At 52.3% G+C, this 25,798-nt stretch overlaps 1 protein-coding gene across 4 annotated transcripts; it reads right to left on the bottom strand.

Moving 5' to 3' along the window:
* On the bottom strand, positions 1–25,798 carry LOC128799968 (protein FAM76A). 4 transcript variants are annotated; one of them, XM_053964851.1, is made up of 18 exons: positions 25,698–25,798; positions 24,537–24,601; positions 23,684–23,738; positions 22,973–23,125; positions 21,894–22,051; positions 21,406–21,492; positions 20,453–20,584; positions 15,102–15,237; positions 14,543–14,644; positions 5,206–5,271; positions 4,226–4,420; positions 3,685–3,867; positions 3,202–3,411; positions 2,882–3,032; positions 2,598–2,713; positions 1,646–1,836; positions 1,077–1,221; positions 1–1,003 (listed from the first exon to the last, which is right to left on the bottom strand). In XM_053964851.1, exons 1-18 carry the CDS (start codon positions 25,776–25,778, stop codon positions 917–919), a joined length of 2,313 nt encoding a protein of 770 aa, XP_053820826.1. In that variant the 5' UTR covers positions 25,779–25,798; the 3' UTR covers positions 1–916. The 4 variants fall into 4 exon arrangements, with proteins under 4 accessions (XP_053820826.1, XP_053820827.1, XP_053820828.1 ...); XM_053964852.1 differs by lacking the exons at positions 14,543–14,644; positions 15,102–15,237; positions 20,453–20,584; ... (4 more) ...; positions 24,537–24,601; positions 25,698–25,798 and adding an exon at positions 7,442–7,534; XM_053964853.1 differs by lacking the exons at positions 1–1,003; positions 1,077–1,221; positions 1,646–1,836; ... (4 more) ...; positions 4,226–4,420; positions 5,206–5,271 and adding an exon at positions 11,311–13,192.

The raw sequence follows: 25,798 nt of genomic DNA, 5'->3' as shown, positions 1-25,798 counted from the left end.
ATAATTTAAAAATAATTATTTTATTTTTTTCAAACAAGATTAGTTACAGAGGCATTTCCATGCCTCATCAGGAATTAATATATCAAAAAAAAATTAGAAATAACTTAGCTGGAGCTATCATTCAACAGCCAAACCAAGGGTGGTGATGCTGCTGGCCCTGGATCCTGCTCCCCAACAGGCACCTCCATGTGCTGCTGGGAATGCTTTGGCATATCTGGATAAATCCATGGCCACCCCATCCCACCCTCACAGCAGGAGAGGGGCTGAGGGAGCCTCATGCCCCAGCACAGCTCCCTACCTCAGCCCCTGAAGCTGAGGCAGTGGAGATGTGCCAGTGGTTGGAAAACAATGCAAAAAGGTGTAAAACACACTCAGGTATTCCTACCCTTTCCCTGCTCCTGCCCTGGCACTTAGGTTAAAGGCACTTCGCATCCCAAACTGCAGGGGATGAGGCAGAAAGGTGGGGAGGGGGTGCCTGGGCAGGACCCCCACCGGCAGCTACGTCTCCCAGCACAGCAGGACCCAAAAAGCAGGGATGAAGCCCATGATATCCTCTGGCTATCCCTGGCAGGGGGACAGTCCTCTTTGGTGGCAGCCTTGGTGCCAGGACATGTCACAGGGTGTAATACTAGCACTGCAGCCACAACCCCAGTCTGGCTTCACTCAGGCCAACCCCAAAAAGGCATGGAGCAGTAGAGCCCTCGCAGCTCTGTCAAGTCCAGGGCAGCACTTTGGGGCCTTCCCAGCACCGACAGCTTCCTGGGGCTCCCCTTTCCTGGAAGAAAGCGCAGGGAAGCTCCCACTTGACTTCCACAGCTCTGAGCCCATGAAGCAGGGAGACAATACCCCAGATGAATTTTCAGGGTGCCAGCTGGGCCTTTCCCACACAGCCAGAGCAGGAGGAGAAAGAGGGAGCTCAGGTCATGTAGCGGGTGACAGCCCTGAGGGCGTAGAGCAGAGCCGCCTGCATCCGTGCCTCCAGCAGGAGCAGGTTGATGTGCACCTGTGGCGAGAGCGGGATCAGGGCACAGGGTCACCCCAAGCACCCTGCCAGGGGGAAAGGGACAGGGCAGCACCTTCTCTGAGTGCCTGAAGTGCCTCCAGAACTGTGCGTAGATCTGCTTGGTCGTCCTCTCCGGGTAGCAAGCCACTGTCTTGATGTAGACCTTTAGGTTGCGCTCCAGGAGCTGGTTCACCTCCCCGTAGTCGTAGTCATCATAGCTGGAGGGAGGAGGATGTGTTATTCCAGACACAAACCTTGTGCATTCATAGAATCCCACAATGGTTTGGGTGGGAAGGGACCTTAAAGCCCATCCAGTCTCACCCCCTGCCAGGGGCAGCGACACCTTCCACCGTCCCAGGTAGCTCCAAGCCCCTTCCAACCTGGCCTTGGACACTTCCAGGGATCAGGATTCCACCACCTCTTTGGGCAAAGTCTGCCAGAGCCTCACCACCCTTATTGTAACATTTTACTAAATTCTCCTTTCCCAGGGTTGTGCTGAACCTCAGCCAAGCCCACCACAAGCATCACTTTGCTTTAGGGAAGCAGCAGCAGCAACACCCTAACCAAGACCAAGTCCCTGGAGCTACTCCTGGGCTCTTCCCGAGGCAGAGCAGGAAGCCCAGCCCCGTTCTGGGGCAATACCGGATGCCGAAGACGCAGTGGACGTAGTTCCAGATGGCTCGGCGCAACACGGAGGTGTCCACACCACAGTGCATGGCAATGGTGTGGTAGGTCAGGTTGTAAACCACCTGGAACTTCTCATCCAGGAGCTGCCCCACATCTGGGTACAGGCGGTTGATCAGCGAGTAGCCGTGGTCCTCCCAGGTGTAATCCTGATGGAGAAAGGATGCTGGGCTAGGGGTTTAGTGGGGAAAGGTGGGGTCCCTCTGTCCTGGTTTCAGGAAGGGTACAGTTGATTTCTTCTCAGTAGCTGTGCAAGTGCTGTGTTTTGGATTTGGAATAACAAGGGTGTTGGTAACACACTGGTGGTCTGTTTTTTTTGCTAAGTTGGGTTTATCCTGAGTCAAGAATTTTATTCCTCTTGTTTCAGGCTCTGCCAATGGGAGGGAGCATAGCCAGGACAGGTGACCTGAACTTCCACACCAGAGAACGTCATGCCCGGTATATAAACTGGAGGGAGTTATCCAAAAGGGGCTAATCTGGGTTTGGGAAGGGGGGTCTGGCATCAGTCAGCAGGTGCTGAGCAATTGCATTGTGCATCACTTGTTTTTTCCCTTTCATTGTCATTATTATCATTATTTACCATTATCATTGTATTTTACTTTATTTTCAATTATTAAACTGTTCATATCTCAACATGCAAGTTTTATTTTGATTTTCCTCCCTGGGCTGGGGGGAAGAAAGTGCAGGCTGAGTGAGCAGCTGTGTCATGTTTCATCTCCAGCTGGCCTTAAACCACAACACCCCCAAGCCAGGGACATAAGGTGGGATCTCCCCCTAAGCTGACACCTCCTCCCAGTTCTCAGCACCTGGTTGCTCAGCTCCAGCCGTTCACCCACTGTCCACAATCCTGGGAACAACCCCGACATGAAGGGGAGGCACCCCCAGATCTGAGCCACTGCTGAGCACTCGCCTGTGCACGGAACGTGGGAGGGGCCTGCTCTCCCCTCCGTGTGAAGTCCTTGTATCCGAATTCAGGATCCTCCAGGAAGCAGCGGATGTTGGACTGCAGGGAGGGATCCAAAATATCTACAAGGGACCAAAGCAGTGGCCATGAGCCCAGATGGAGTCAGTGCTGCACTGGGGAGCTGATCCTGCTCTCCCTCAGGCAGATTCCGGCTCCTTTTCCCCTCCTCGGGCTCCCCTGGCCCATGAGGACCTCCTGCCCCCAGGCAGTTGCCCCTTACACTTCCTCACCTGAGGAAGGGACCAGCAAACTCTCTGTCTTCTCCAGCTCGAAGCGTGTCGCCATCTCCTCCTGTGTGACTCCTTCCTCCTCCAGCTGGTTTTCCTGCAGCAGCTTCATCCTTTCCATCAGCACCTCCAGGCCCTGCATGGCATCTGTGCTCTGGGAAGCACAGGGCAGGGTCAACTCTGCCCCTGGTCGACCAGAGGGGCCCCCAACCCCAAGAGGGTTAAGGTCCCTTCCAATCTAAGCCAATTTGTGATTCCCAGGGGCAGCCCCATAAAGCATCCCAGGGTACATTCACACTCCTGCAAGGCAAAGCCCCTCTTACTCCAGAGCCCCCCACGCTGTCACCAGAGGCAGGGCTGCTGTCGCTGTGGGGTGAGGGGGCCCAGCAGCTGCTCCCCACATCCTGCTCCTCCTCGGGCTTGATGCCACAGCCGAAGACAAAGGATGCCAGCGAGTGGTAGTGGGTGAGGAGCACCAGCGCCTGCACCAGCTCTGCCAGTGACCAGCTGTCCTGCCCTGGCTTCAGCAGAGCCTGCAACACACAACAGGGCTTGGAGAGACCCCCTAGCCCGCAGCTGTACCCCCACCACAGCCCAGTGCTGGGGCAAGCCAACGGCAGGGACACAGGAGTGTTCGGGAAGGGCCTCACCCACAGACCCATCAGGGACAAGGCACCCCTTCCCATACCACTGACTCCCTCAGCCCTGGAAGGGTTAAACCGTGGGGGCTGTGCTCACAGGAGGTGGCCCCGGGGTCAAACAGTGTGTTTTTGGGGGGGATCTGTGCCGGCAGCATCAGCTCTCACCTCGATGTGCTCCTTGGTGATGAGCCAGGGCCGGTGCGCCAGCAGCTTGTTGATCTCGCTGAGGTTCCTGAGCTTTTGGGGGGCACAGTGAAGCCCCTGCAGCCACGCAGGGTTGCCCCCCACCTGCAGGAACTCCCCCATGTGCAACCCCACCAGGTAGGAGCAGCGGTGCCGGGCTGCTGCCTGCAGGGAGAGCCAGCAGTCAGCCCCCAGCACTGGCTGCGGGCCCCCACCCGGCTACACGCCCATGAAGAAGCCAAGGCAGGGAGCCCACTGGTCCCCATGTCACTCCGGGAGGATTTTCTGTGGGGATATGAGTTCCAGATGTCCCCCCTCACTATCAGTGACAGTCCCCAGGGGTCCTGGAGGGAGGTTGTTGGGGTACCCTGGGTGGGCACCAATCTCAAAGGGGTTTCTAAGCTTTTGGGATATCAGATCAGAGAGGGGCCCACCTGTGGGGTCCCAAATGCCTCCTGAGCAGCAGTGCTGGGACCTCACAGAGACCTCTGTGTCCCCACGCCCCCAGGGCCCCGCTGCTCACCATTATGGCGATGTAGTGGCGCTTGTGGTAGGGCAGGGGCCCATCCATGCGCAGGAGGAGGTACTGGGTCTTCCAGAAGCTGCTGAGGTACTGGGGGTGCAGCCCCATGACCATGGCGACGTGGTCCACCCTGCCTGCTGAGACAAAGGCCTCGAGGAGCTGGTGCAGGCTGCTCTCCCCTCCTTCCTGCAGGACCTGCAGAATGAGCAGGGGAGGGAAATGAAGCTGCGAGCTATAGGCCCCCACTCCTCCCAATATCCCCTAACCTAAACGGAGACCCCCCCAACAAGCAGGACCCGGGAACCCAAGAGCACCAAGGCTGGATCCTCACCCCACTGCAAGCGCCCCGCCTGCGGAATGGACACCGCCGCTGGCCCCCACTGCCTGTCTCCCCGCTCCCAGCCCTGGGGGGCAGAGGCTGCTTGGGGGTCTCCATGACAGAGCCCACAGAGCCCGTCCCGCTCAACCTGTGGGCTGGGTTGTTTGTTTGGGCTCCGGAGTGCAGGGGAGGAGATGGGGCTCAGCCCCCAGCGCAGTGACGAAACCACGGTGCTATCTCTGCCTGAGGAGGAACATCTGGAAGAGTGAATGTGGGTGCTGAGATAGGGCTTAGGTGCCCTGGGGATTTTCAGGGCAGAATGCTGGGGGCGCAGGCAGGGCAAAGGTGTGGGTCTTTGCATCGCAGGGGAAAGACAGATGTGTCTGGCTGAGTGGGGAAACTGAGGCACAGGCAGGGCAAGCAAACACCAGAGTGAAATACAGCTGTTCCCCTAATCTCCAGAACGACCCCCCCACAATGCCACAAGGACCCGACTGGGGTGGGTGACCCCTCTCCACCCCATCCTCAGCATCCCGCCCCCACCAGGCACTAGGAAATGGGAGGCTGGGAATCCTTCCCGTCCCCCACATGCAGCAGGGAAGGGTGAAGGAGACCCCCAGCAGGGAGGAGACCCCACTCAAGCCAATCCTCATCGCTTTACCTCTCCCAGGGGAATGAAGGCGCTGGGGCCCCTCGCCAGCTCCCGGGTAGCCTCGATTCCTCTTTCCTAGGAAGGAAGGCACAGCCGGGAGTCACCGGAGCCACGGCACATCCCCGTCGGCGTCACCGGAAGGGGTGACTCAGGCCGACACCCGGCACGGGCCACGGGGCCATCTCCCCCACACCCTCTGCGTCAGGCTGGCAGCGCCTGATGAAACCGGGCTGGGAAGTTGCTCCGCTCCCGGACGCGTGTGACACACCGGGACACGACAGCCGCGGCCCCGCGGGTCACGGCGGCGACACCGCTCCCGAGCCGTGGGTCACCACCTCCATGGGAAAGCAGGGAGGAACGGGATGCAGGGATCCCGCAGTGGGGATTAGGAGCAGCACAGCCACGGCACTGTGGTTACAGCCTCCTCCGGGGGTCCCACTAAGCTCTCCCTGGGCACAAAATGCCACTAAACATGACGATTTCCCCACACCCTCCTCCAAATTAATTAACACAGTTAATCCAGAAATAGCCCTTACTCGCAGGGGCTGCCCCTGCTCCAAACTCGGGATTCAGGTCCTTTCTGCCTCACACTCCTCAGGGCTGGAAGTGGGCAGCTGCACTCCCACAGCACCCAGTGAGTTACTGGGTGAAGTGGACAAGCTGCTTCCACAGACCCACAGAGGGGGACATCACAGCATCATTCAAATCCCTGTGGAGGCGAAAGTTGCAGCCTGGCACCCTCTCCTGAGCAGGAAAGGGGTGTGGGATGGCATGAAGTGACCAGAGCAGCTGTCAGTGCAGCCACGCACTCCCCATGCGGCGGATGGCACTGGGATAGAGCCAGGGCAAACCAGGAATGCCCTCATCCAATGGCTCCCATGGGATGCTCCTGCCTTGAGTCACCATGGAAGCACTAGGGTGACGGCGGGCTCAGGCTCCTGCTGCTGAGCTGGCTCCTTGGTTCTGTGCTGACTCAGGGTTTGAGAAGAAATAACTGTCTGATGGGCCAAAAGACTCCTTGGGAGGGGACAGCAATGGGCCCTGGCAAGGCAAATCCATGGGACAGACAGGAGGACTTCCAGCTGGCTGGAACCAGGGTTCCAGCAGGAACCAGGGTCCCAGCCCAGCCACTGCTTTACAGCACATCTCAGGGTGACCTTGGAAGGTGAATTTAATCATTCCTGCAAGAGGCTCCTCGTGTCTTGCAGCACTGAGGAATCCTTGGAGTGCTGTGCTTAACCCTTGCTGTGCCACCAGCGGATAAAGTATCCCCTCCTGCTTCCACTGATGGGGAATCAGAAGCACGGAATAGTTCAGATTGGAAAAGCCCTCTGAGACCATAAAGTCCAGCTGTTATCCCAGGACTGCCAAAGCCACCACTAACCCATGTCCCCAAGTGCCTCATCCACTTCTTTTAAATCCTTCCAGGGATGTGGACTCCACTCCCTGGGCAGCCTGTGCGAGGCCTGGACAACCCTTTCAATGAGAAATTTTCCCTTAATATCCAACCTCAACCTTCCCTGGTGGAACTTGAGGCTGCTTCCTCTTGTCCTATCAAACTGAGGGGAAACTGAGGCACTGAGATGCTGTGACTGACACAATCTGCCCCCAGCTCCAGTGGGCACTAGGCAGGCTGAGTCTCAACAGAGGGACCAGGGGAAGGTGATAATGCCCTGTGAGCGAGAAGATGGGTGTGATGAGGAATAATCCCACTGGTGCCAGGGCTTAGGCAGGTGTGGGGAAACCATCCCTGATAAGGTGAGGTTCATGCTGGGAACAGCAGCATGAGCCAAACTGGAGGACAGAGCCCCTGGAGACCCCCAAGCCTTCCTCACCTACCCCACAGGCACATCCCATCGCATCCCTTTGTGCAGGCCATACCCGTAAGCTCTGCCGGGCTCCCACACATGCCAGCTCCTGCAAGGTTGGGAGACCCAGAGGTCTCGCCTTCCACAAGTTCCAAGTTCGCCCTGCCTGGGCAGGGCCGCCCCATGCCCAGGAGCCTGCGGGAGCCCCAGCGCCCAGCCTGCTCCTCAGCACCCCCAGTTTCAGCCTGCTGCAAAGAGGACGCGCCCAAGGGCTGCTCCTGTCCCGGTTGCTCCCCTCCCTGCAGCCGGGCGGGCGGGCAGCCCCGGGCAGCGGCCGCGGACCAGGGGCACACCCCCAGCGCCTCTCCGAGGGACGCCCATGCGGGCTGCGCCTCGTGTGCGCCCGGGGACGAGGAGATACAGCCCGGGACCCTTACCTGGCCGCCCCGCCGGGCCCCGCAGCCCCGGTGCCCCTCCGGCCCCGCGGGGCTGCACGGCGAGCCGGCGAGCAGCATGGCGTTGGGGCCGGGCGGTGGGGACAGCCCGGTCGCCCCAGGTCGCCCCCGGGACCCGCGCCCGCCACCTTACATAGTATGAAATGAGACACGCCCCCGGCCCGTCTCGACCAATGGGAGCTTGCGGGCGTGACCGCAAGCAGACACCTAGCAACAAGCAGACCAATGACAAGGCGGGGGCGTGGCCAAGGCACAGACATCAGGCGCACCCGGAGGAAGCCCCTCTCTCTCGACCCTTGCTCTCCGGGAGCGCTGGAAGCGTGTCTCGGCCAGAAGGGAAATCCAGCCTGAGGGAAAGCACCTCTGCTCTGCTCAGCTGGCCCCAGCCCCGGGCCACCAACATCAGACGGATATGGAACTGCTGGAGAGAGCCCACAGGAGGCCAAAATGCTCCAAAGAGGGCTGGAGACCCTCTGCACTAGAGAAAGACAGGGAGAGCTGAAGATGTTCAGCCTGGAGAAGGCTCTGGGGAAACCTTAGAGCCCATTCCAGAGCTGGAGAGAGACTTGGGACAAGGGCCTGAAGTGCCAGGACATGGGGGAATGGCTTCCTGCTGCCAGAAGGGAGGGATAGATGGGATATTGGGAAATCACACATTTCCTGTGACAGTGGGGAGGCCCTGGCACAGGATGCCCAGAGCAGCCTTGGCTGCCCCTGGATCCCTGGGAGTGTCCAAGGTCAGGCTGGACAGGGCTTGGAGCAACCTGGAATAGTGGAAGGTGTCCTTGCCCATCAGACGGGGGCAGAATGAGATGAGCTTTAAGATCCCTTCCAACCAAAATGGTCTGGGATTCTCTGACTCTTTTACTGGGTTTGCTGTTTCTCCAAAGGGACGGGAGAAAAAATAAAAAGGTGAAAAGAAGGGATAAAAACCCACCCTCACAACCACAGGCTGTCCCAGACACAGCACTGGTATCAATGTGGTGCTGCCTGACAGCCCAACACAGCCAAGTCCAGCAAACAGGAGTCACTGCACAAACAACTCGGGATTTGCCTGGCAGCAGCCTCCTCTGGCTCCGGGCTGGGCTCCTGCCAGCTGGGGAACGTCAGTGCTCCTGGCACGGCAGTACCAGCCCACGGCTGCAACAGCACCATCAGCACAGCCCACAGGCCCAGCCTCTGCACGGAGGAGGGCACAGCCAGTTTGAAACGTCCCTGGTCATTGCTCCTTGTCCTTGTCCCTTCCTGGGGCTATTTTTAGGGTGTTTTGCAAACACAGCTCTGTGCTAAGGCTGTGGGGTCTGGGTGCCTCTAGCCACCTCAAGGTTTCCACTTCTGTATTTCCATTTGTGTCATTTCAGAGGCAGAGTTTGGGGGCTTCATTTCATCTGATCCAAGGGAATGTGGCCCTTCACTGAGCAGGGGTCAGAGGCGCTGGTTTAGCCGCTGTCACCCCAGTCCAGCTCCCTCACCTGCTCCTTCGGCACTGTCACAGCCCACAGAGCTGCTGGACACGGGGCACAAGCAGAGGTGCTGCTGCTCACCAGCCAGCCAAGAAGAAAGAAGCTGCGGCTGCAAGTGTCCAAGGCCAGGCTGGACAGGGCTTGGAGCAACCTGATCTAGCGGAAGGTGTCCCTGCCCATGGCAGGGGGCGGAACAAGATGAGCTTTAAGGTCTCTTCTAACCCAAACCATTCCATGACGACTCTACGGTTCCACCTGAGGCCATGAGCTCTGTGTTTGCTCTGGCTGAATGTATCAGCCTGGAGGGGAAAACACATCTCTTCCTTTCCATCAGTAAAGGCAACACAGAGCAAGCAAAGTGGGGGTGGCAGAGAGGGGGAGGCTACCTCTGTTCTCCCCTTTCTGCTCCCCAAAAAGCTCTGGATATTAGAGGGACAGGGTGTGGGTGCATCAGGCAATGATCCAGCTGGAGGGATGGGTTAGAGATGCTGCCAAATATTTAATATAAAAATATCCCATCAGAAGACACGAAGGGCTGTGCCAGGAGGACATTTGTCCCACAGAAATCCTGCATGTCGAGCAGGGGTAGGAGGGGCCAAGCACTGCTGGGTGGGCACAGAGTTCTAGGTTTTGGGGCAGCATGGGATCCCCAATCTGTTCCTCATCCCTGTCAGCCCATCTGGTGAGCACTAGGTTACCTGCAGCTCCAGCACTTTCCCCAGCTGGCTCCCGCTGCTCCTGCTCCCGCAGCAGCTGGCTCGGGCTGTCAGCAGCATCTCCCTCCTGTCACAGCAGCCGGGCTCAGGGAGCGGCCACCACCAGCGAGGCTCAGACCCTCCCATGCTGGGAGCCATGAGCAGGCCATGCTGGGCAGTGCAAAACAGCTTCAGCATCCCAGAGAATCATGGAATTGTTCCCTTCAGAAAAGCCCTCTCAGATCATCAAGTTTAACTATTACCCCAGCACGGCCAAGGCCACCACTAATCCATGGCCCCAAGTGCCACATCCACGTGGCTTTTAAATCTCTCCAGGGATATAAAAACAAACAATAGTGGGTAATTATTTTGGGATTGACAGTGCCCTGGTTACCATCCTGCTGACTGGACAAGTCTGGTGTTCCAGGAAAGCTAAACAGCAAGGGAAGGCCAATTGCTCAAGGTGTGTTACCTTAGAAGGAGGTTGGCTGGGGACAACTCTTGCCTTTTTCACCAGCTGGTGGTTTGGGGCAGCCCAGATTCTGAAGAAGGGAAACAGCAGAGACCACACAGGGACACTCTGAGGGAACACCTGGGGCAGGTAACACATTGAATATTGTTACAGTGTCTCCTGTCCTTACATGCTCTGCTCAAAGATCAGGAGCTGGATTGTCACTGTGGCTGGTCACTACAGACTAGAGTGGGAAAACCTGTGGCATTAGGGCTCTGTGGGCTGGAAGAAGGAAGCCCAGAGCATTTGTGGGGTGGAGAAGGGAATTATAATCATGAAATCATTCAGGTTGGAAAAGATCTTTAAGAGCATCCAGTCCAACTGTTCCCCTAGCACTGGGGGCCACCATCTAACTCTTGTCCCCATACATTACATCCACATGGCTTTCAAATTCCTCCAGGGATGGGGACTCCCCAACTTCACTGGGCAGTCTGTGCCAGGCCTAGACAGCTCTTTCCATGGAAAATTTTTCCCTAATATCCAATCTAAACCTTCCCTGGCAACCTTGAGGCTGTTTTCCTCTCATTTCCTCTGCAGCTGCACTATTCAGAGGCGTGGAGGGAAGGTGGTTCCCAAGGTGATCCTGGCCCACAGGAGCTGCCAGTGCTCCATCAGGATTTCTGCACTGCAGGCAGATGGATGTGGCTTCAACAAAAAAAGCATTAGAAACTGTGGTTTGTACAGGTCAGTGATCCTCATTGCTCTGGGAGTAGCAGCAGGAGGGAGCTGCTATCCCATGTGCTCCAGGAGACTGTATATGAATAAGGAAAATGGTCAAAGCTAAAACCCCTTTAGACTCACGGACCTCTGGAGATTTCTTTGGAAAAAGATGAGGGGCAGCCGAATTTTCTTCATGGAAATCTCATGCGAAAAGGGAAAACCTCCATGCCAAAGAGTATCCCCTAGTTGTATTCCCTTGCCTAGATCAGGAATACATCTCATCAGATACAGCCGGATGAGTCCTGGGAAGCTGGATGTAACCAAGTAACCAGGATCCTAGCAACAGGCTTGATGGGAGGATTTAAAGATAGAAAAAAAAAAAAGTAGGAGCAAAGGAAACACGGGGAAAATATTGTCTCATTCCCCAAACTCCCAACCCTAGAGCAGGAGATAAATCAGCTCCAGGCAGGGAGAGGTACTTCGGTTGTTTTGTTTTTTTCCCTTTTCAAAGCAAACAAAGTATCAGTCACAGATGAGGATTTTTTTAAACCACTTTTACAGGTGTCATTTGTACAAATCAAAGCTTCCCTTGAAAATCTCATCATTACAAACATACAAAGAAACGATGTTGGTGCTACAAATCAGCTATGCAACGGCTGGAGCAATTTATCACGATTAAAAACCCTACTGAACAATATTTACAGGGCCTTTCTCCCTCTTTTTATTTCTGTATGTTGAGGGAAGGAATAAAAAGCAAAGCCCACAGTTAAAAAAACTCCCACCAATGCACTTCATTTTTTTAAAGTATAAAACTGGGTGAGTTTTTGCCACACTCAGGCATAGTGTAACAATTTCTGGTTTTGCTTGTTTTCACATCAAAAGTCTCTTAGAAAAACCAAAAACAAACACATGGCAGTGTCTGATGAAATGCGCTCCTTCCATGCCAGAAGCCAACATCATCCCAAAAAAGTGCCTTTGAGTAAAATCAACTTTAGTAACAAATAGGAAACAAAAGGATGAAAAAAGTAATCACAAGCTCTAGTTAAAAGCTTCATCAAAGCCCTGATGGAGCAGCCGCCCTGCAGCAAAAGCATGAGTTCTCTTACCTACCTTCAGCCCCTGCTCGGGGTCTCCAAGCCCTGAGATGTTTCTCCACTCCCTGACTGGCGTTCGGGATGTTGAGGAGCTCCTGCCAGCCCGGAGCTGTGTGGTGCTCCCCCTCCAAGTGCTTTTTATCCACCACCATCATCCCAAACCAGGTGCCTGGGGGGGACCTATCCCAGCTGGTCTGGCTGTAAGGGCCAGTGGCAGCTGTGCTGTTTTGGGGCAGCACATCCCTGGTACAGGGAACTCTCATAGCCCTTTGATCCTGCTGGTTTGGAATCAGCAGTGAGAAAAATCCCTGGAGTGCCCCAAAAAACACTCCCTGGCTCAGGTCGCTGCCTGAGTAAGTGCTTTTCTGGAGCCAACCTGGCCCCTGCATCTGGAAGGGGTAGGGAAAGGGGGAAGAGAGGGAATATCCTTACTCTCTGTGTAAAGAAATGGAGTAAGAGACACTTGATCACACTAAGCTGCAAAAATCATCAAAATCCCAGAGGTCACCACATAACCAGGGCACTGGGGGGGGGGGGGGGGGGAGAATTCTGGGTGGGTTGGGGGCTGTATCATTCCACTTTGGCTCCCAACCCAAAAGCTCTCTGATCAGAAAAACATGGGAACACAAAACCAGGCAGTTTGGTTTGCCAAGTTGACAGAGAAAATATGAAAAAAACAAAACAAAATCACAAAAATCTTCCAAGATAAATAAGATGGCCCCCATTTTGGAAGCATCTTCAAAAAGCTGGATCAACTGTTGTCAGCAGTGGCACAACCTTCCAGGAACACTGGTTGGCCTGGTGAGTTCTCAGCTCTCTTTTGAAGAAGGAACAGTTCAAGGAAAAAAAAAAAAAAATCCACCTCCCACTACATGCAGCTCCCATTTTATCTGCAGAACAACTGGCCATGGCAATTCCCTCTCAGCAGCAGGCTGGGAACCACTAATGCAGCAGGTTCCTGTTTGCTCAAGGAAAGGGCTGGCAGTGGTAGCAACTGGTTAGGATTTCTTCCAGAAAACAGTACTTCAGGGGGGATTTAGGAAGGCTGGGACCTCTTCCCATGGATCGAAACCGGCCCCACTCAAGCATGCTGTCAGAAGGTAACACGCACCAGGAATTCCCATGGAGTCCAGAACACAGAGGTTTGGGCTTCCAGCGATCCAGCAGGTCTCCCACACTCCTCAGCTAATGCTGGGGAAAGCTCCCAGGCTGGGGGTTTGGCTTTAAGGGGAGGTTATTGCTCCTGACTTCTCAGGCTTTTTGCCTTTTGACAGGGCAGCTGCTTGCTTCAGGAGTTCTCTGTTCTTGGCCTGGAAACAGGCAAAATGGGTGTTTAGTGGCATGGATCACCATTAGCTCTTGGGATCCCTGTGCAGAAGCTGCTGACATCCTGCACACAGGTGGAAAGGGGGGCAGATGTTGAGCTCACCTCTAACCTCCTAGAGAGGGGTCTCCCATCCCAGCCCCACAGGAAAAGACAAAGACAAAATGACAGAACCCACGAGACTGTTCCAAAATTAATCATATGAAGAGTTCAAAGCACCTACAATACACTGAGAGGATCTGAACTTTGATTTTGCAGTCATTGAAAAAGGTTTTCAGAGACTCAACCAATACCAGCAGAAATAAAACGTCTGGACACCAGAGAGCTCTGGGCAGTCCCAGCCCGAGCTGAGCACAGACATGGAAAGCCCCAAGAGAGGGAGGTGGCTGGTGCACACCTGCTCCTGGATCTGATGCTCCTTTACCTTCAGAAACAGCACATCCAGCCCTCTCCACACCACATTCCAACATTCCAGCCTTCAGCCAGGCAGAAGCACATATCCTGTGAAGGGATTCTCGCAGGCACCACCACTCTGACAGCAGCTGGAGGCCTCAAACCTGCCTTCCACTGGGATAATTCCTGAGAGTGGGTGTGGATGGAGGAGGGGCTGTTTCCTCAGGGGCAACAGAGGCCTTTTGTTTATCCCCTCCCACTTCTCATTGCTGGGGCTTTAGATCTTTATATACCCAAAGTAATTAAATGGTGCAAAGTTCATTTCTGTGTCTGATTTCTTCCCCTTTGACCTGATCCCTTCAGTGGCTCAAGCTATTCATGCTGATAGTCTGCTGTGTTTCCACAGCCATGACAAGAATCCTGCTCTCCCTGCTTCCATCAGCTCAGAGACTTCTTTATTTGGACTAGAGATACAGGGCAAAAAGAACTGCCAATTGTTCCTTTGTTCTCTCTGGTTACTACTCACACAAATCACAGGGAGGTGATTTAGAAGTTCAGGGAGCTGACAAAGGTTCTGCAGACTGGAGAAACAGGTTCAAACTTGATTTTGGCAATAAGTAAAATGAGTTTGATGGCTCCTGTCTAGTGTATAAGGGACACAACATAGCACTTTACAGCACAGTAAATGTGAGCCTGAGTAGAGAGCAGCAAGGTAGGTGTAAATGGTGGTTGGGATGCAATGCAGAGCTGAGGAGGGGCTTGCCTGGCAGCATAGAGGCTGTAGGACAGGGTTGAGAAACATTAGCAGAGCTCTGTGTGCAGGAGCTCACAGGGTGTTCTTATCAGGAGTGTCCTCAGTCCCTCCTGGACACAGCTCAGGAATGTCCTCAGTCACTCCTTGGATACAACACAGCTCAGCAAATTAAACTAACAATGCTCTTACCTGTAACTGCTCCATGACCTCCTTGTGTGTCTTCTCCATTTGGTTCATCTTTGCCCTCATCTGTGATTCCTGGTACTGCAGGTCGGCTTTCAGCTCTGTGATCTGTGCAGAAACCAAGAAGGAGCAAGTGAGCTGGAAGAGGCAACAACTGCCCTCACCACAGACCCCCCCTGCCATGGAAAGTGTCTCTACAGAAGGTGTGTGAGACTGGCTGAGGTCACAGACATGCTGGTGGTGCTGAGGGACTGCAATGAGACCAGAACTGTGTCACTGAGAGCACAGAGCAACAGCAAGGGCCAGCACTGCACTTCTCCAAGCAACAGCATGTTTGTTCCCACTCTTGCCCACACACAGAGGTCTCCAAGAAAGTAGTCAGGAAATGACCCTTTATGAAATGAGATCCCCTAGGTGGGTCCAGAGAGCCTCTTTGGCTTTGGAAAGGAGGCAGCCTGGAAACAGCCAGACATGTTAATGCCAAGATAAAAAGCCAGGCTGTGTCAGAGTGTGATCTGTGAGAACATGTCAGCCTGTTGTGGGGGAAGCAAGCCAGGGACTGTACCTTCTTCTCCTTCTCCAAAATCATCTGATCCTTCTGGTGAAGCATCTTTTTTAAAGTAGCCACTTCCTCCTTCAGCTGGGCAATGATGACGAAGTGGTCGGTGCCAGGGGAGTCCAGGGCGAGGTCCGGAGAAAAACTGCAGCAAAGAACAGGGAGAGGCCCTCAACAAAACCCTCCTCTTCACTGTGGCAGGAAAACTCCCACGGATGCACTCAAAGGAGAATGGGAATAATTTCATGATCATTCATGATCCTTTTGCAAACCAGAGAGTTGAAGACAGCAATCAGAGAGATAATTAAACTTTATGCATCCCTTTGGAAATCTCTTTGCTCACAAGCAGTCCTTGGATGCACTGCAAAACTTCCCACTGAATGTAAGCAAACATTCTGGCAAGGAGGGGACATGAAAGAGAAACAAATAACCTCCAAGTTCAACAAACAGAGCAAAAGGAAACAGCTAAATTGTCCTGAGCAAGGAAAAGGGATAAAAAACATACTGGACCTTGTAATATGATTCTGCCACGATAAAGCAATTTAGGAAGAAGCTTCATTATTCCAGAGTACAAAAAACTCTCCAGGAAGACAGAGAAATAGCTGAGCACTTCACCTGTACACCACCAGGTACTCTAAGCAACCATCAGCAGAGTTATCTGTGCATGAGTCACTGCTGCACTGGTAAATCACAAACCTCCCTACGAGACACCTGGTAACCCAGGCAGGCACATGCAGTCCTGTGCTACAGGAATATGCCAGATCATAAGATACAACAAGCTGTAGCCACAAGGCCCAAGGAGCCCACCTGATTTTTCCCTGCCTTCTGTTCCATCCCTAAAGCCGATTTTTATCTCCTCGTGCTAAGTGGGCAGCACACTCCCAGCCACACACACCTGAAACTGCTGTATAAAAATTGAACACTAGTAAGACAACAAAGCTTCACCTAAAAGATTACTTCAAGTCTGGCTGTTATCAGATAAATAAAAATAAATCGTCAGGGTCACCCAAAGCCTGACTTTTTTTTTTTAAAGCCTCCAGAGTAGGTCAACACTCAGCTTTAAAACTGGGAGCTGCAGCAGAGTGGGAAAAGCATGGCCTCAACCCAAAATTCTGCCTCTCTCTCTTAAAGGATGTTTCTACTTCTGAGCTTCCAGTCCCCAACCTGTACCCTAAGGCAGAGAGTACTTGCTGCTTACTTCACACGGGGTCTCCTTTAGCACCTGGAAATGATCCATTTTCTAATTAAAAGCACTACAGTCTGCTTTGACAGGACTCATTAGTAAGGATGTGGCAGGGGAAAAGGCTCGCTCCCCCACTGTGCTGGAGATCTACAGAGGGAAACTAAGCAGAGGCAGCTTCCCAGATCTGAGTCAGAGGATGGCCCTGAGGCACTGGGAGAGAAAACCTGGCAGAGGAAAACTCAGAACTGAGTGTCTGCAGGAGACAGCCTGGAGCGGAGGAGCCCTGCATGGCTAAAACATGCTGACAGCAGAGTCCACACTAAGATGTGGCAGCCCTCTGGGCACACTGGATCCAGCTCTGTGCTAGGCAGAGAGGCTCATACCCACACAATAGCACAGAATAACTCCATTTTTAAACTTTCCCAATCGTTTCCCCAAGTGGAGGCTATGCAAGATGATGGTGTGTGCTCCAGCACCTTTCTGTGTGCAAGCACGTTATTAACAGCAGCTTTAATTTCCCACTCAGTGCAAATATGCTGGGGAGGAGAGAAATAAATTTGAAAAAACAACAACAAACAACAATAACCAATAGCACAGAGAGAAGAAAAGCTTCCTCACTAATTCCCTCTGACTGGAAACAATCCCTTGACACACCATTCCTTTGCCCAGGCATGCTTCCCTCCTGCCGTGTCCTGGGATGATAAAGAATGCCAGGGGATGTCCACATTTCCCTGAGCAGCTCCAGCATGAAAATTCCCTGCCTGGGAACTGCTGCTGCCCAGCACACTGCGAATGAAGCCAGGAAGGTGAGAGCCAGCCCTGCCACTCAGTGGGGATAAGGAAGGGACAGGAGGGCCACCAGCCTTGCACAGAGCACCCATCCCTGGGGCTCCAAGGGTTCTGCATCCACCAGTGGGGAACAGCCGGCCTGAGATCTCTTCCTGGAGGGGTATAAAATACCAGACAGGTACTTTTCTGTCCAGTTGCTGCAAAACGCCCCTTCAAATGTGTTAAGGTGTTAAATAAAAAAGCAGATATTTTTTCCTCTTCCTTTGTATTTTTTTAAAGACTAACAAGATAGTAATGAAAGGTCCTCTGTCTTAAACCCCATGTTACAGAAGCAGCCTGAGACTCCAAAATCTGAAGGAAAACTCCTTAACACAAGTCAGTCCTTTACTTTAACGAACTTAATTAAAACAACCAACCAACCAAAAAAAAAAAGAAAAAAAAAAAAAAGAAAAAAAAGCCATATCCTCTACAAATAAATTCAAGATCCAGCCCCTTGGGATAGGTCGGGGGGGGATGAGCTCTCCATGTCTAAACAGCCTAAAAGGCACACCAGTAATTAAAGGGAAATTATGAGCTCCTGTTGTTTTCAGCAGACACTGAGGACAAAAATGGAGCTGTTCCCAAGGCACCTGCTTCTCTCTATTGATTGGAACAGAAACCAAATTGACTGCCTGAAACTCCACACCTGTTAAATGGCAGAAATTAGGCAAGGCAAATGCCAAGCTTAAAGATTTTGCTATTCAAGTCAAGCTGGCATGAAGAGGCACAGACCAGGCACTAAACCAGCATTCACATTTCACCTTAGACAAAAACCACCTACAGAACGGCCTCCAGCTCTGGGCCTCCAACATCAGAAGGACGTGGAGCTGCTGGAACGAGCCCAGTGGAGGCCACGGAGATGCTCCAAGAGCTAGAACCCCTCTGCTCTGAACCTAGGCTGGGAGAGCTGAAGGTGTTCAGCCTGGAGAAGAGAAGGCTCTGGGGAAACCTTAGAGCCCACTCCAGAGCCTAAAGGGGCTCCAGGAGAGCTGGAGAGGGACTCGGGACAAGGGCCTGAAGTGCCAGGACAAGGGGGAATGGCTTCCCACTGACAAAAGGGAGAGATAGATTCCTTGGAAAGGAATTCTTCCCTGTGAAGGTGGTGAAGCCCTGGCAGAGTTTGCCCAGAGCAGCTGTAACTGCCCCTGGATCCCTGCAAGTGTCCAAGGCCAGGTTGGAGGGGCCTTGGAGCAACCTGGGATAGTGGAAGATGTCCCTGCCCATGGAAGGGGTTAGAATGAGATGAGCTTTAAGGTCCCTTCCAACCCAAACCATTCTGGGATTCTATGAAAAAACATCCTCCACTCAGTGCAGTACAGCCGAAGTCACAGAGCTTTAAACTATGCCAGGACTTTCCTATGCAAATAAGAATCTTTTTACAAATGAACTTCACTGCTGAGGCACCGCTGCCTTCCCCCTGCCAGCAGTGCTGTCACTGCCTGGTGTTACAGGCAGAATTTAGCACCTTGTCTGCAGTGACAGGAGAAGGGACCGCAGTGTGTTCATCTGCAGAGTCTGCAGCATAAAAACACTTTGCCAGCATTGGCAGAAGATGATGGGAACACCAAGACTGCCCCAGTTAGGACCAGCACAGGAGCTGGAGGTGAAGCTGGGCAACACAAGACCATGTGGCACTGGCAGCACAGAAGGATTAGTAAGGCCAGGTCTGCTGCAAGATGTGCTGCGAGTCACTGGGAGAGAAAACTACTCCCAGTGCAGCAGCAACAGAGCTGTTTGCTCCTCCCAGGAGTCACCCAGAACAAACCATTCAACACCACCCTTTAAATGACTGTTGGAAATCATCCTGTCCACATATCAGAGCCATTGTGAGCAACAACCACCCTGAAATATGTAAACCAAAACCGAGGGAATTCAGTACGACACAGTAAAGGAATTTCTACCATATCCAAGAAGAAGCAGTAATTTCAGATGAACTGGACCCTGACTGAAGGTGTTGCCAAAGTCAACTGAGCTCAAGCAAGCCCAAATTTTGCCCAGTTGAGGGCTATACCAGAGGTTTGGCTGGAGCCAGGGTACAGGATGTTGGGGCTGATCTCAGCTGGGAGGAAGTGCTGGTTCTGTCAGTTTACTCCAGACTTTGCTGCTGCTGCAAACACCCTTGTGCTGCAGCAGACGTTAACTCCATGCTCAGGCTGTGCCCCAGACACCAACGTGACTCTGGGAGGGACAATCCGGTAGTTGTATAAAAAGGAGGGATTTGGGGGTTCACCCTCATAAAAGAACTCTCAGCAGCTCCAAACTCACACTTAAGGAACCCCCATTATTATTCTTCTGAAGACATGCAGCCATTTGTCTATTTAAGGCAGCTGCAGCTTGCCTTTTCTGCTGCATGTCGCTGAAGCTCTTTAGTTGCTAAATTTACATTTGGTTTGTTACTGGAACTCATCAAAAAAAGCCTATGGCAAGGCCTACAGCCTTGGCAGGAGCCAGACTGACAATATCTGACATGAGAGCAAAAGGAAGGCCATTGATTCCTTCAATACATGCTCCTGTTTTCCAAACAAATGGCTGAGCTACCCAGAGCACAGGTCATTTTGCTTTTTGGGCATTTTTAAGCCAGCAGGGCTGTTACAATGAGTTGTGAGATCTCAGCCCAGGATTTAATGAGGAGATAAAGACAGTTGGTGCTGTCCCACAGCCCAGACCAGCTGCCTCTCTGGAGGGAAAGCTGCACCAGTACTGAAGGGCTGCACCAGTTCTACCAGAGCCCTGTTTCTAGTCTCTCCTTTGGCTCCACCAGCACTGAAGGCAGCGGAATTCTAACCCCTCCACACTCAGCCACGGCTCCTAAGTCACAATTAGTCCTTAAATTTTTCCAGCTTTTAACTGAAAATGCTGTTTAATGATAAAAGGTCTTTCAGACCACTCTGTGGGTGCCACTGCCCTATAAAATTATTAAAGTTCTATTTCACAGAATCACAGAATCCCAGAATGGTTTGGGTCAGAAGGGACCTTAAAGCTCATCTCATTCTGCCCCCTGCCATGGGCAGTGTCACCTTCCACAAGATGAGGTTGCCCTAAGCCCCATCCAACCTGGCCATGAACACTTCCAGGGATGGGCATTTCCCAAGGGAGCATTTTACAGTGACAAGGTGTCAACTTGTATCCATAGGAGTATCCATAGGAGAGATCTGTGATCTCAGAGACACTGAAGGCAGGTAGTGATTGATTAATTACCAGTGTCTTTAATAAACCCTTTGGCACTAACTATGCTCTGGTCCACGCTCCCAAATCCCTGCTGTTTAGAAAGAGACCCATTGAGAGGGAGAGTTCCCATGTATGAGGCAGTTCCCAGGGAGGGAGGGGAGAAAACAATAGGTGATCTCACTTCAGGATGTCAATGCCTTGAGCAACAGGACAATGGTGGGCCCCAAGAGTCTGTTGGGAAGCAGCCCACTGCACCAACGTGGACGGGGCCCTCTGGATAAGGGGGCAAAGCATCTCGGGAGAGGAAGGAATGCTGAGAATCAGAGAGGAAAGGCAGGAATGAAAATATGCATGCACAAAACCATAAAAATACAAATCCATCTCAATCTCCTGTTTCTGCTAGTGACTCCCATTCCGCTGCACAGGCAGCCGGCATCAACATGACCCAGCATCAAGTGTGACAACAGAATGGGGTCGATGCTTTCCTAGAATCAGAGAACCATGGAATGGTTTGGGCGGGAATGAATCTTAAAGAGCATCTTGTTCCATCCCCTTGCCATGGGAAGGGACACCTTTCACTAGACCAAGTTGCTCCACGACCCATCCAACCTGGCCTGGAACACTTCCAGGATGGGGAGTCCACAACCTTTCAAGCAAAGCTGTTTGATTGCTTGTCTCTACCCCAAAAGCAGGAGGGGACATGGGAAGTGGGTCTGGATCTTCTCTCCTGTCCTCTGAGGCTCTCCCTGCAGATCAGTCTGACAGACCTCAAAGCACAAAACCTGCAGACCTCACCAGCCCCTCTCTCCCTGTGGCTGCAGGAGGGATAATAAAGTTGGTCTGGCTGCAGTTTCCTGACTGTTGGGGAGTTCAGCCAACATCAACTCGATCCTGCTCCATCCAAGCAGGGACAGGTGCTCAGTATTCTTTTCCTCTTCAAATCTATGTCTAGATTCCAGGTAGCACTGGCCTGCCAGGTTCTAGGGCAGCCCCTCAAGGTCTCAAAGCCCAAGGCCCTGCTCTAGCATAAGAGCTTCCTGTTATTCACACACAACTCTGTCTTATATAAACTCAGCAAAAAAAAAAAAAAAAAAAAAACAACCAAGCTACAATTTCCCCATGTAACAGGCTCACCTGTCACCATTGGCAGATATGGCATCAAACTTGGCTTTCTTCTTTGGGATTTCATTCTGAATGGAAGACGTGGATAAGGTTTTCTGGCTAGAAAAAGGAGGAAATTGTATGTCAGAACCTGAATGACTTTCAGTCTACGACAGAGAGGCAGATAAATATTCCCACCTACTTTGATCCTATTAAAACAGTATTTCTCAGTGCTAAAATGATAAAAAAAATCATTCCTTGAAGAGTAGCTGGAGACTAAAAATAAACAGAAAACAATGAGTCAGAGCAGCATGTAGGTGAAGAACTCCTGCTTAAAATCTGCATTTTAATCATTAAATTTTACAAATGCAACTTCATTTTCATATTGTACAAGTTCAGTAAGTTGGAAGCACAAGAAGCACAAGGTTGTACCAGCACAGTGAGGTCTGCAAACCAGCAAAGTGTGACTTAGCCAGATTGTCCTGAACTCAAACCCTGCCCAAAACCCTCCCCAAGGTTACCTGTTATAGTGGCTGCCACTGCTGAGCCTACTGAACTGCTCCTTCTCCTGCAGGCTGGCTCGGGAAGAACTGCTCAGATGTTTGCACTGCTCTTTGGTCTTCTGCAAGACTCGCTTATAGGACAGTGTGCACAACCAGCACAGCAGCTTTCCATCCACCTGGAAGGGGAGACAGAAAGAAGATTTGTTCTTTTTTCCTGCCCACAAAGCAAATACAGAATAGACAAGAAGCACTTTCAAGCTTAGGGTTACATATGAACAAGCAGGGACTCAAAAAGAATCCTCTGAATGGACAGGCAGTCACTGGAGATCAAAACAGCAAGGGTGTCTGCTCCAGGAGGCTCAGCAAGGCACCGATTATGGGTGCAGCATTCCAAACAACAGGTGTTTACAGTTTGCCTCCAGAAGACACACCTCCTACAGAGCACTCAGGGTGTTTAAGCAAAGGGTGTACAGAAGCCATGGAAGGGGTTTCCTGGTGGAGGTGTGACACTTGTAGCTCCTCAGGCTATGGAACAAATACCATTCCCCATCCCTCTCCCCAGACAGCACCTCACACTTCATTCAGAGGTCTCTGCTCCTCTGCCAGCTCTTGGGCCAAATTCAAGAGATCTTTCTTAGAAGATCTGGCAGAGGCACACAGGGGTTCAAAGATTAAAGAGTTCTACACCAGAGCAAAGCTCAATTCTAGAAAACACTTCATAACCAAGAGACATGGATCATGGAATGGTTTGGGTTGAAAGCGACCTTAAAGCTCATCCAGTCCCTGCCATGTCCCCCCCATGGGCAGGGACACCTTCCACTGTCCCAGGCTGCTCCAAGCCCTGTCCAGCCTGGCCTTGGACACTTCCAGGGATCCAGGGGCAGCCACAGCTTCTCTGGGTACCCTGTGCCAGGGCCTCACCACCCTCACAGGGAGTAATTTCTTCCCAGTATTCCATCTTACCCTGCCATCTGGCAGTGGGAAGCCTTTCCTCCTTGTCCTGTCAGAAATGCTGCAGAAGATGTAAAGAAGATGGACAGAGGATCACTGTGATTAGCCCTTTTACCTTTTCAGCCTTCTTGAACACAAATACTGACCTTCTTCCTGTCATCCTTGCGGTCAAATGCACACTGCTGCTTGCACTGCTCACATGAGTGAGGAGGGCCATACTTCTTCTCTGAATTGGTGCAACGCTGGCACTTGTTTCCAATAAATGCTGCTATGATGTTGCAGTACTGGCAGGGTTTTGGCTTTAAAAAACAAGAACAACTGCTACAGCCTTCTAACTACAATAGTACACTGCTCGTTTCCATCCTCCCCATAATTTCAAACTTTTATTTCCTTATTCTACACAGAGTATAATGCTGATCCAGGAGACAAAACTCTATTTGGATCCCTGGTCTCCAGCTAAGTGTATTTAGCCATGGCACTCAGACCATTTATCAAGTATTGTGAAATCTTTAGAAAAAACAACAAAATAGAACCAATCAAAATGTCTAGTTCAGATTTCAGACAAGCAGGAAATAAAGATTTATCACTGCTTCCTGCAGCAATCTCAATCCGTGTAAGCACAGTCTTGTCTTTACTGGGTATCAAACAGATCATTTCCTGGTCTCAAATGATGCAAAGCTCTTTTTGTGCTAAAAGAATAGAAGAAGTCAAAGCTTTACACTTGAGTGACCCATATTATTGATCAGTCATGCTCTTACAGCTGAGCCAGTCCATAAACTGCTCTAAGATTTCAGCAGGATAAAGACAAGAGAGATGAAAGGAAGAGAGGCTGGGGAGGCTGAGCCCCCCTCACTTACTGTGCCATAGAGCTTCACATTCTGAGCACACTTCTTGCATATCGTGTTGGTTTTGCTGTTAAGAAGGACAGATCATTCTATTAACACATTCCAACAGAAATGAAAACTCTGTGTTTAGGATGCCTGGTTCAGATCCCAGGATCCCTGCTTAGGATCCCAGCCTCCCCTCGGCTCTGTCTCTGGTGATGGGGCTGGATTCAACCTCTCTAGCAACTCAGACACCAAAATGCTTTTCCTATCCTCATTGGGCTGAGGATAGATGACGAAAGATTACTAGGAGGTGTCTTTTAATTAAGGCATCCCCAGATGACACCCAGTTTTTGTCCATACAAACACAGGATTTGATCACTGACTAATTGGCAGCATGAGTGATTCAGCATCAGGGCAGGCTCCACTCTGGAGGTCATGGCAGGAGAGGGCAGAGGTGTATTTGTGCAACAAACACAGGAAGGAACACCTCACACAGCGGCCACACACAGCTCTGGGTTTACCAGTCCTCCCTCTGACAGCTACACAGCTTGTCAAAATGCAAAAAGACAAGAGCTCAGCTAAAGGACACACAGCAGGAGATAAATGTTGGATGCCAGACATCAGGCAAGAGGAAAACTCATGGGAAGATGCATCTGAGCTCTGACTGAAAAAAAAAACCCAAGCAAAAAGTGCAATCCAAGTGCACTTCAGACACTCCAACTCGCCCCGCAGATCTTTGGAGGTGGCCAAAGGTCTCCCAAGTCCTCCACAGCAACAATCTACAGGTTAAGGCTCAGTTACTGAAGGTGTAGAAGCATTACAGCTCCCGAAGTGTGATCATTCTACATGAAACCTGGACCTCCCCAGTTCAGCAAGCATTTACCTTTCCTGTTGGAATTCAGTCCTGCAGTAAGTGCATTTAACAATGGGATGAGCAATCCGGCACTCCTGCAACAACAGAGGTGTTTCATGAGGTGCAGTGCTGCTCCCCAACTCCCAGATCTCCTGCTGCCCTCCACTCCCACCACATCCACACACTTGCAAACATTTCCTCCCTGTACAGTCACGCTGAGAGAAGAGGAAGGGTGATGGGAATGCCAGGTGTCACAGGTGAGCCAGGCATGAACCGAGATCCACCACCAGGGCTCATCTGTGCCTCACACCCACAGAGCAGGGTCACGGCGGCCCCAGCTCCCAGGGCAGGCACACACAGCTCTGCCTCAGGTATTCACCACTTTCCTGTATATCTGGCCACACTCTCCTCTCATCCCAGCTTCCCCTACATTCGCCTGCCTTTTCCCAGCCTCAATGATCCCAGGCTACTCCAGTTCCTGCCCCGTGTTCCCTATTTCATCCCTGATCTTGTTCTCCCCCACCCCAAAACCCACCTTACTCCTTTCAAGATACCATCAGACCTCCTACAGACGTCCCCAGATCCTCCCAGGCTCAGGACCAGCTCCCACCTCCCCTCTATTCCCCTCAACAACCCCACGACTTCCACTCCAACACCCTCCAAACACCCCCAGCACCCCCAAACTGCCTTCAGTGCCCTCAGGTCCCCCTGACAAACAGCGTCCCTAAACAGTCCTTCAGCATATCCCCCTAACAGCCCCTAGGCTTTAGCCCCATGCTCCAGCCCCTCAAAACCTCCCCAAAGTTCCCAGGTGTTCACCCACACCCTCCCACTGCTCACTCACAGACCCCAGACACCTCAAGGCCCAGTCTTCATAAATACTCCCAAGATCTCCCCACAAACAGCCCCCCAGTTATCCTCAGTTCCTCTAAGAGCCTCCAGACCCCTTAAAAACACTCCCTTGCTTGCTCTCCCTCACAATGCTCCAGGAGGCCCTTTACCCCTTAGACCCCACAAAACCTCTCACAGACCACCCCCCTCAAGTCTCCTCACAGATCACCCCCCATTTCCCTCATAGCCCCCCTCAGACTCCTCTCCCATCAGCCTCCTCCCAAATTAGCCCCCATAAGCTCCCTCGCAGCCCTTCCCCCCTAGCCCCCTCACAGCCCACCCCCAGCCCCTCTCCTGGACCTTGCAGAGCTGCTGGCCCTGGCTGAGCGCCTCGAAGGGGAAGCGCTGGTGGCACTTGGTGCAGGCGTACAGCGCCGCCATCCCGCCGCCCCGCTGACAGG

The sequence above is a fragment of the Vidua chalybeata genome, chromosome 25 (assembly GCF_026979565.1).
Source record: "Vidua chalybeata isolate OUT-0048 chromosome 25, bVidCha1 merged haplotype, whole genome shotgun sequence".
NCBI classification, from domain to species: Eukaryota; Metazoa; Chordata; class Aves; order Passeriformes; family Viduidae; genus Vidua; species Vidua chalybeata.
Note: the sequence above shows the minus strand (reverse complement) of the source record. Positions and strands in the feature narration are given on the sequence as shown.

Excerpts from the sequence above, each read along its gene's own strand:
- LOC128799968 (XM_053964851.1), bottom strand. The coding sequence starts at position 25,778 with ATGGCGGCGCTGTACGCCTGCACCAAGTGCCACCAGCGCTTCCCCTTC. Across the intron at positions 21,493-21,893 it reads AGTGGCAGCCACTATAACAG|CCAGAAAACCTTATCCACGT; the intron begins GTAACCTTGGGG and ends TCCTTTTTCTAG. Across the intron at positions 1,837-2,597 it reads CTCCCACGTTCCGTGCACAG|GATTACACCTGGGAGGACCA; the intron begins GCGAGTGCTCAG and ends TTTCTCCATCAG.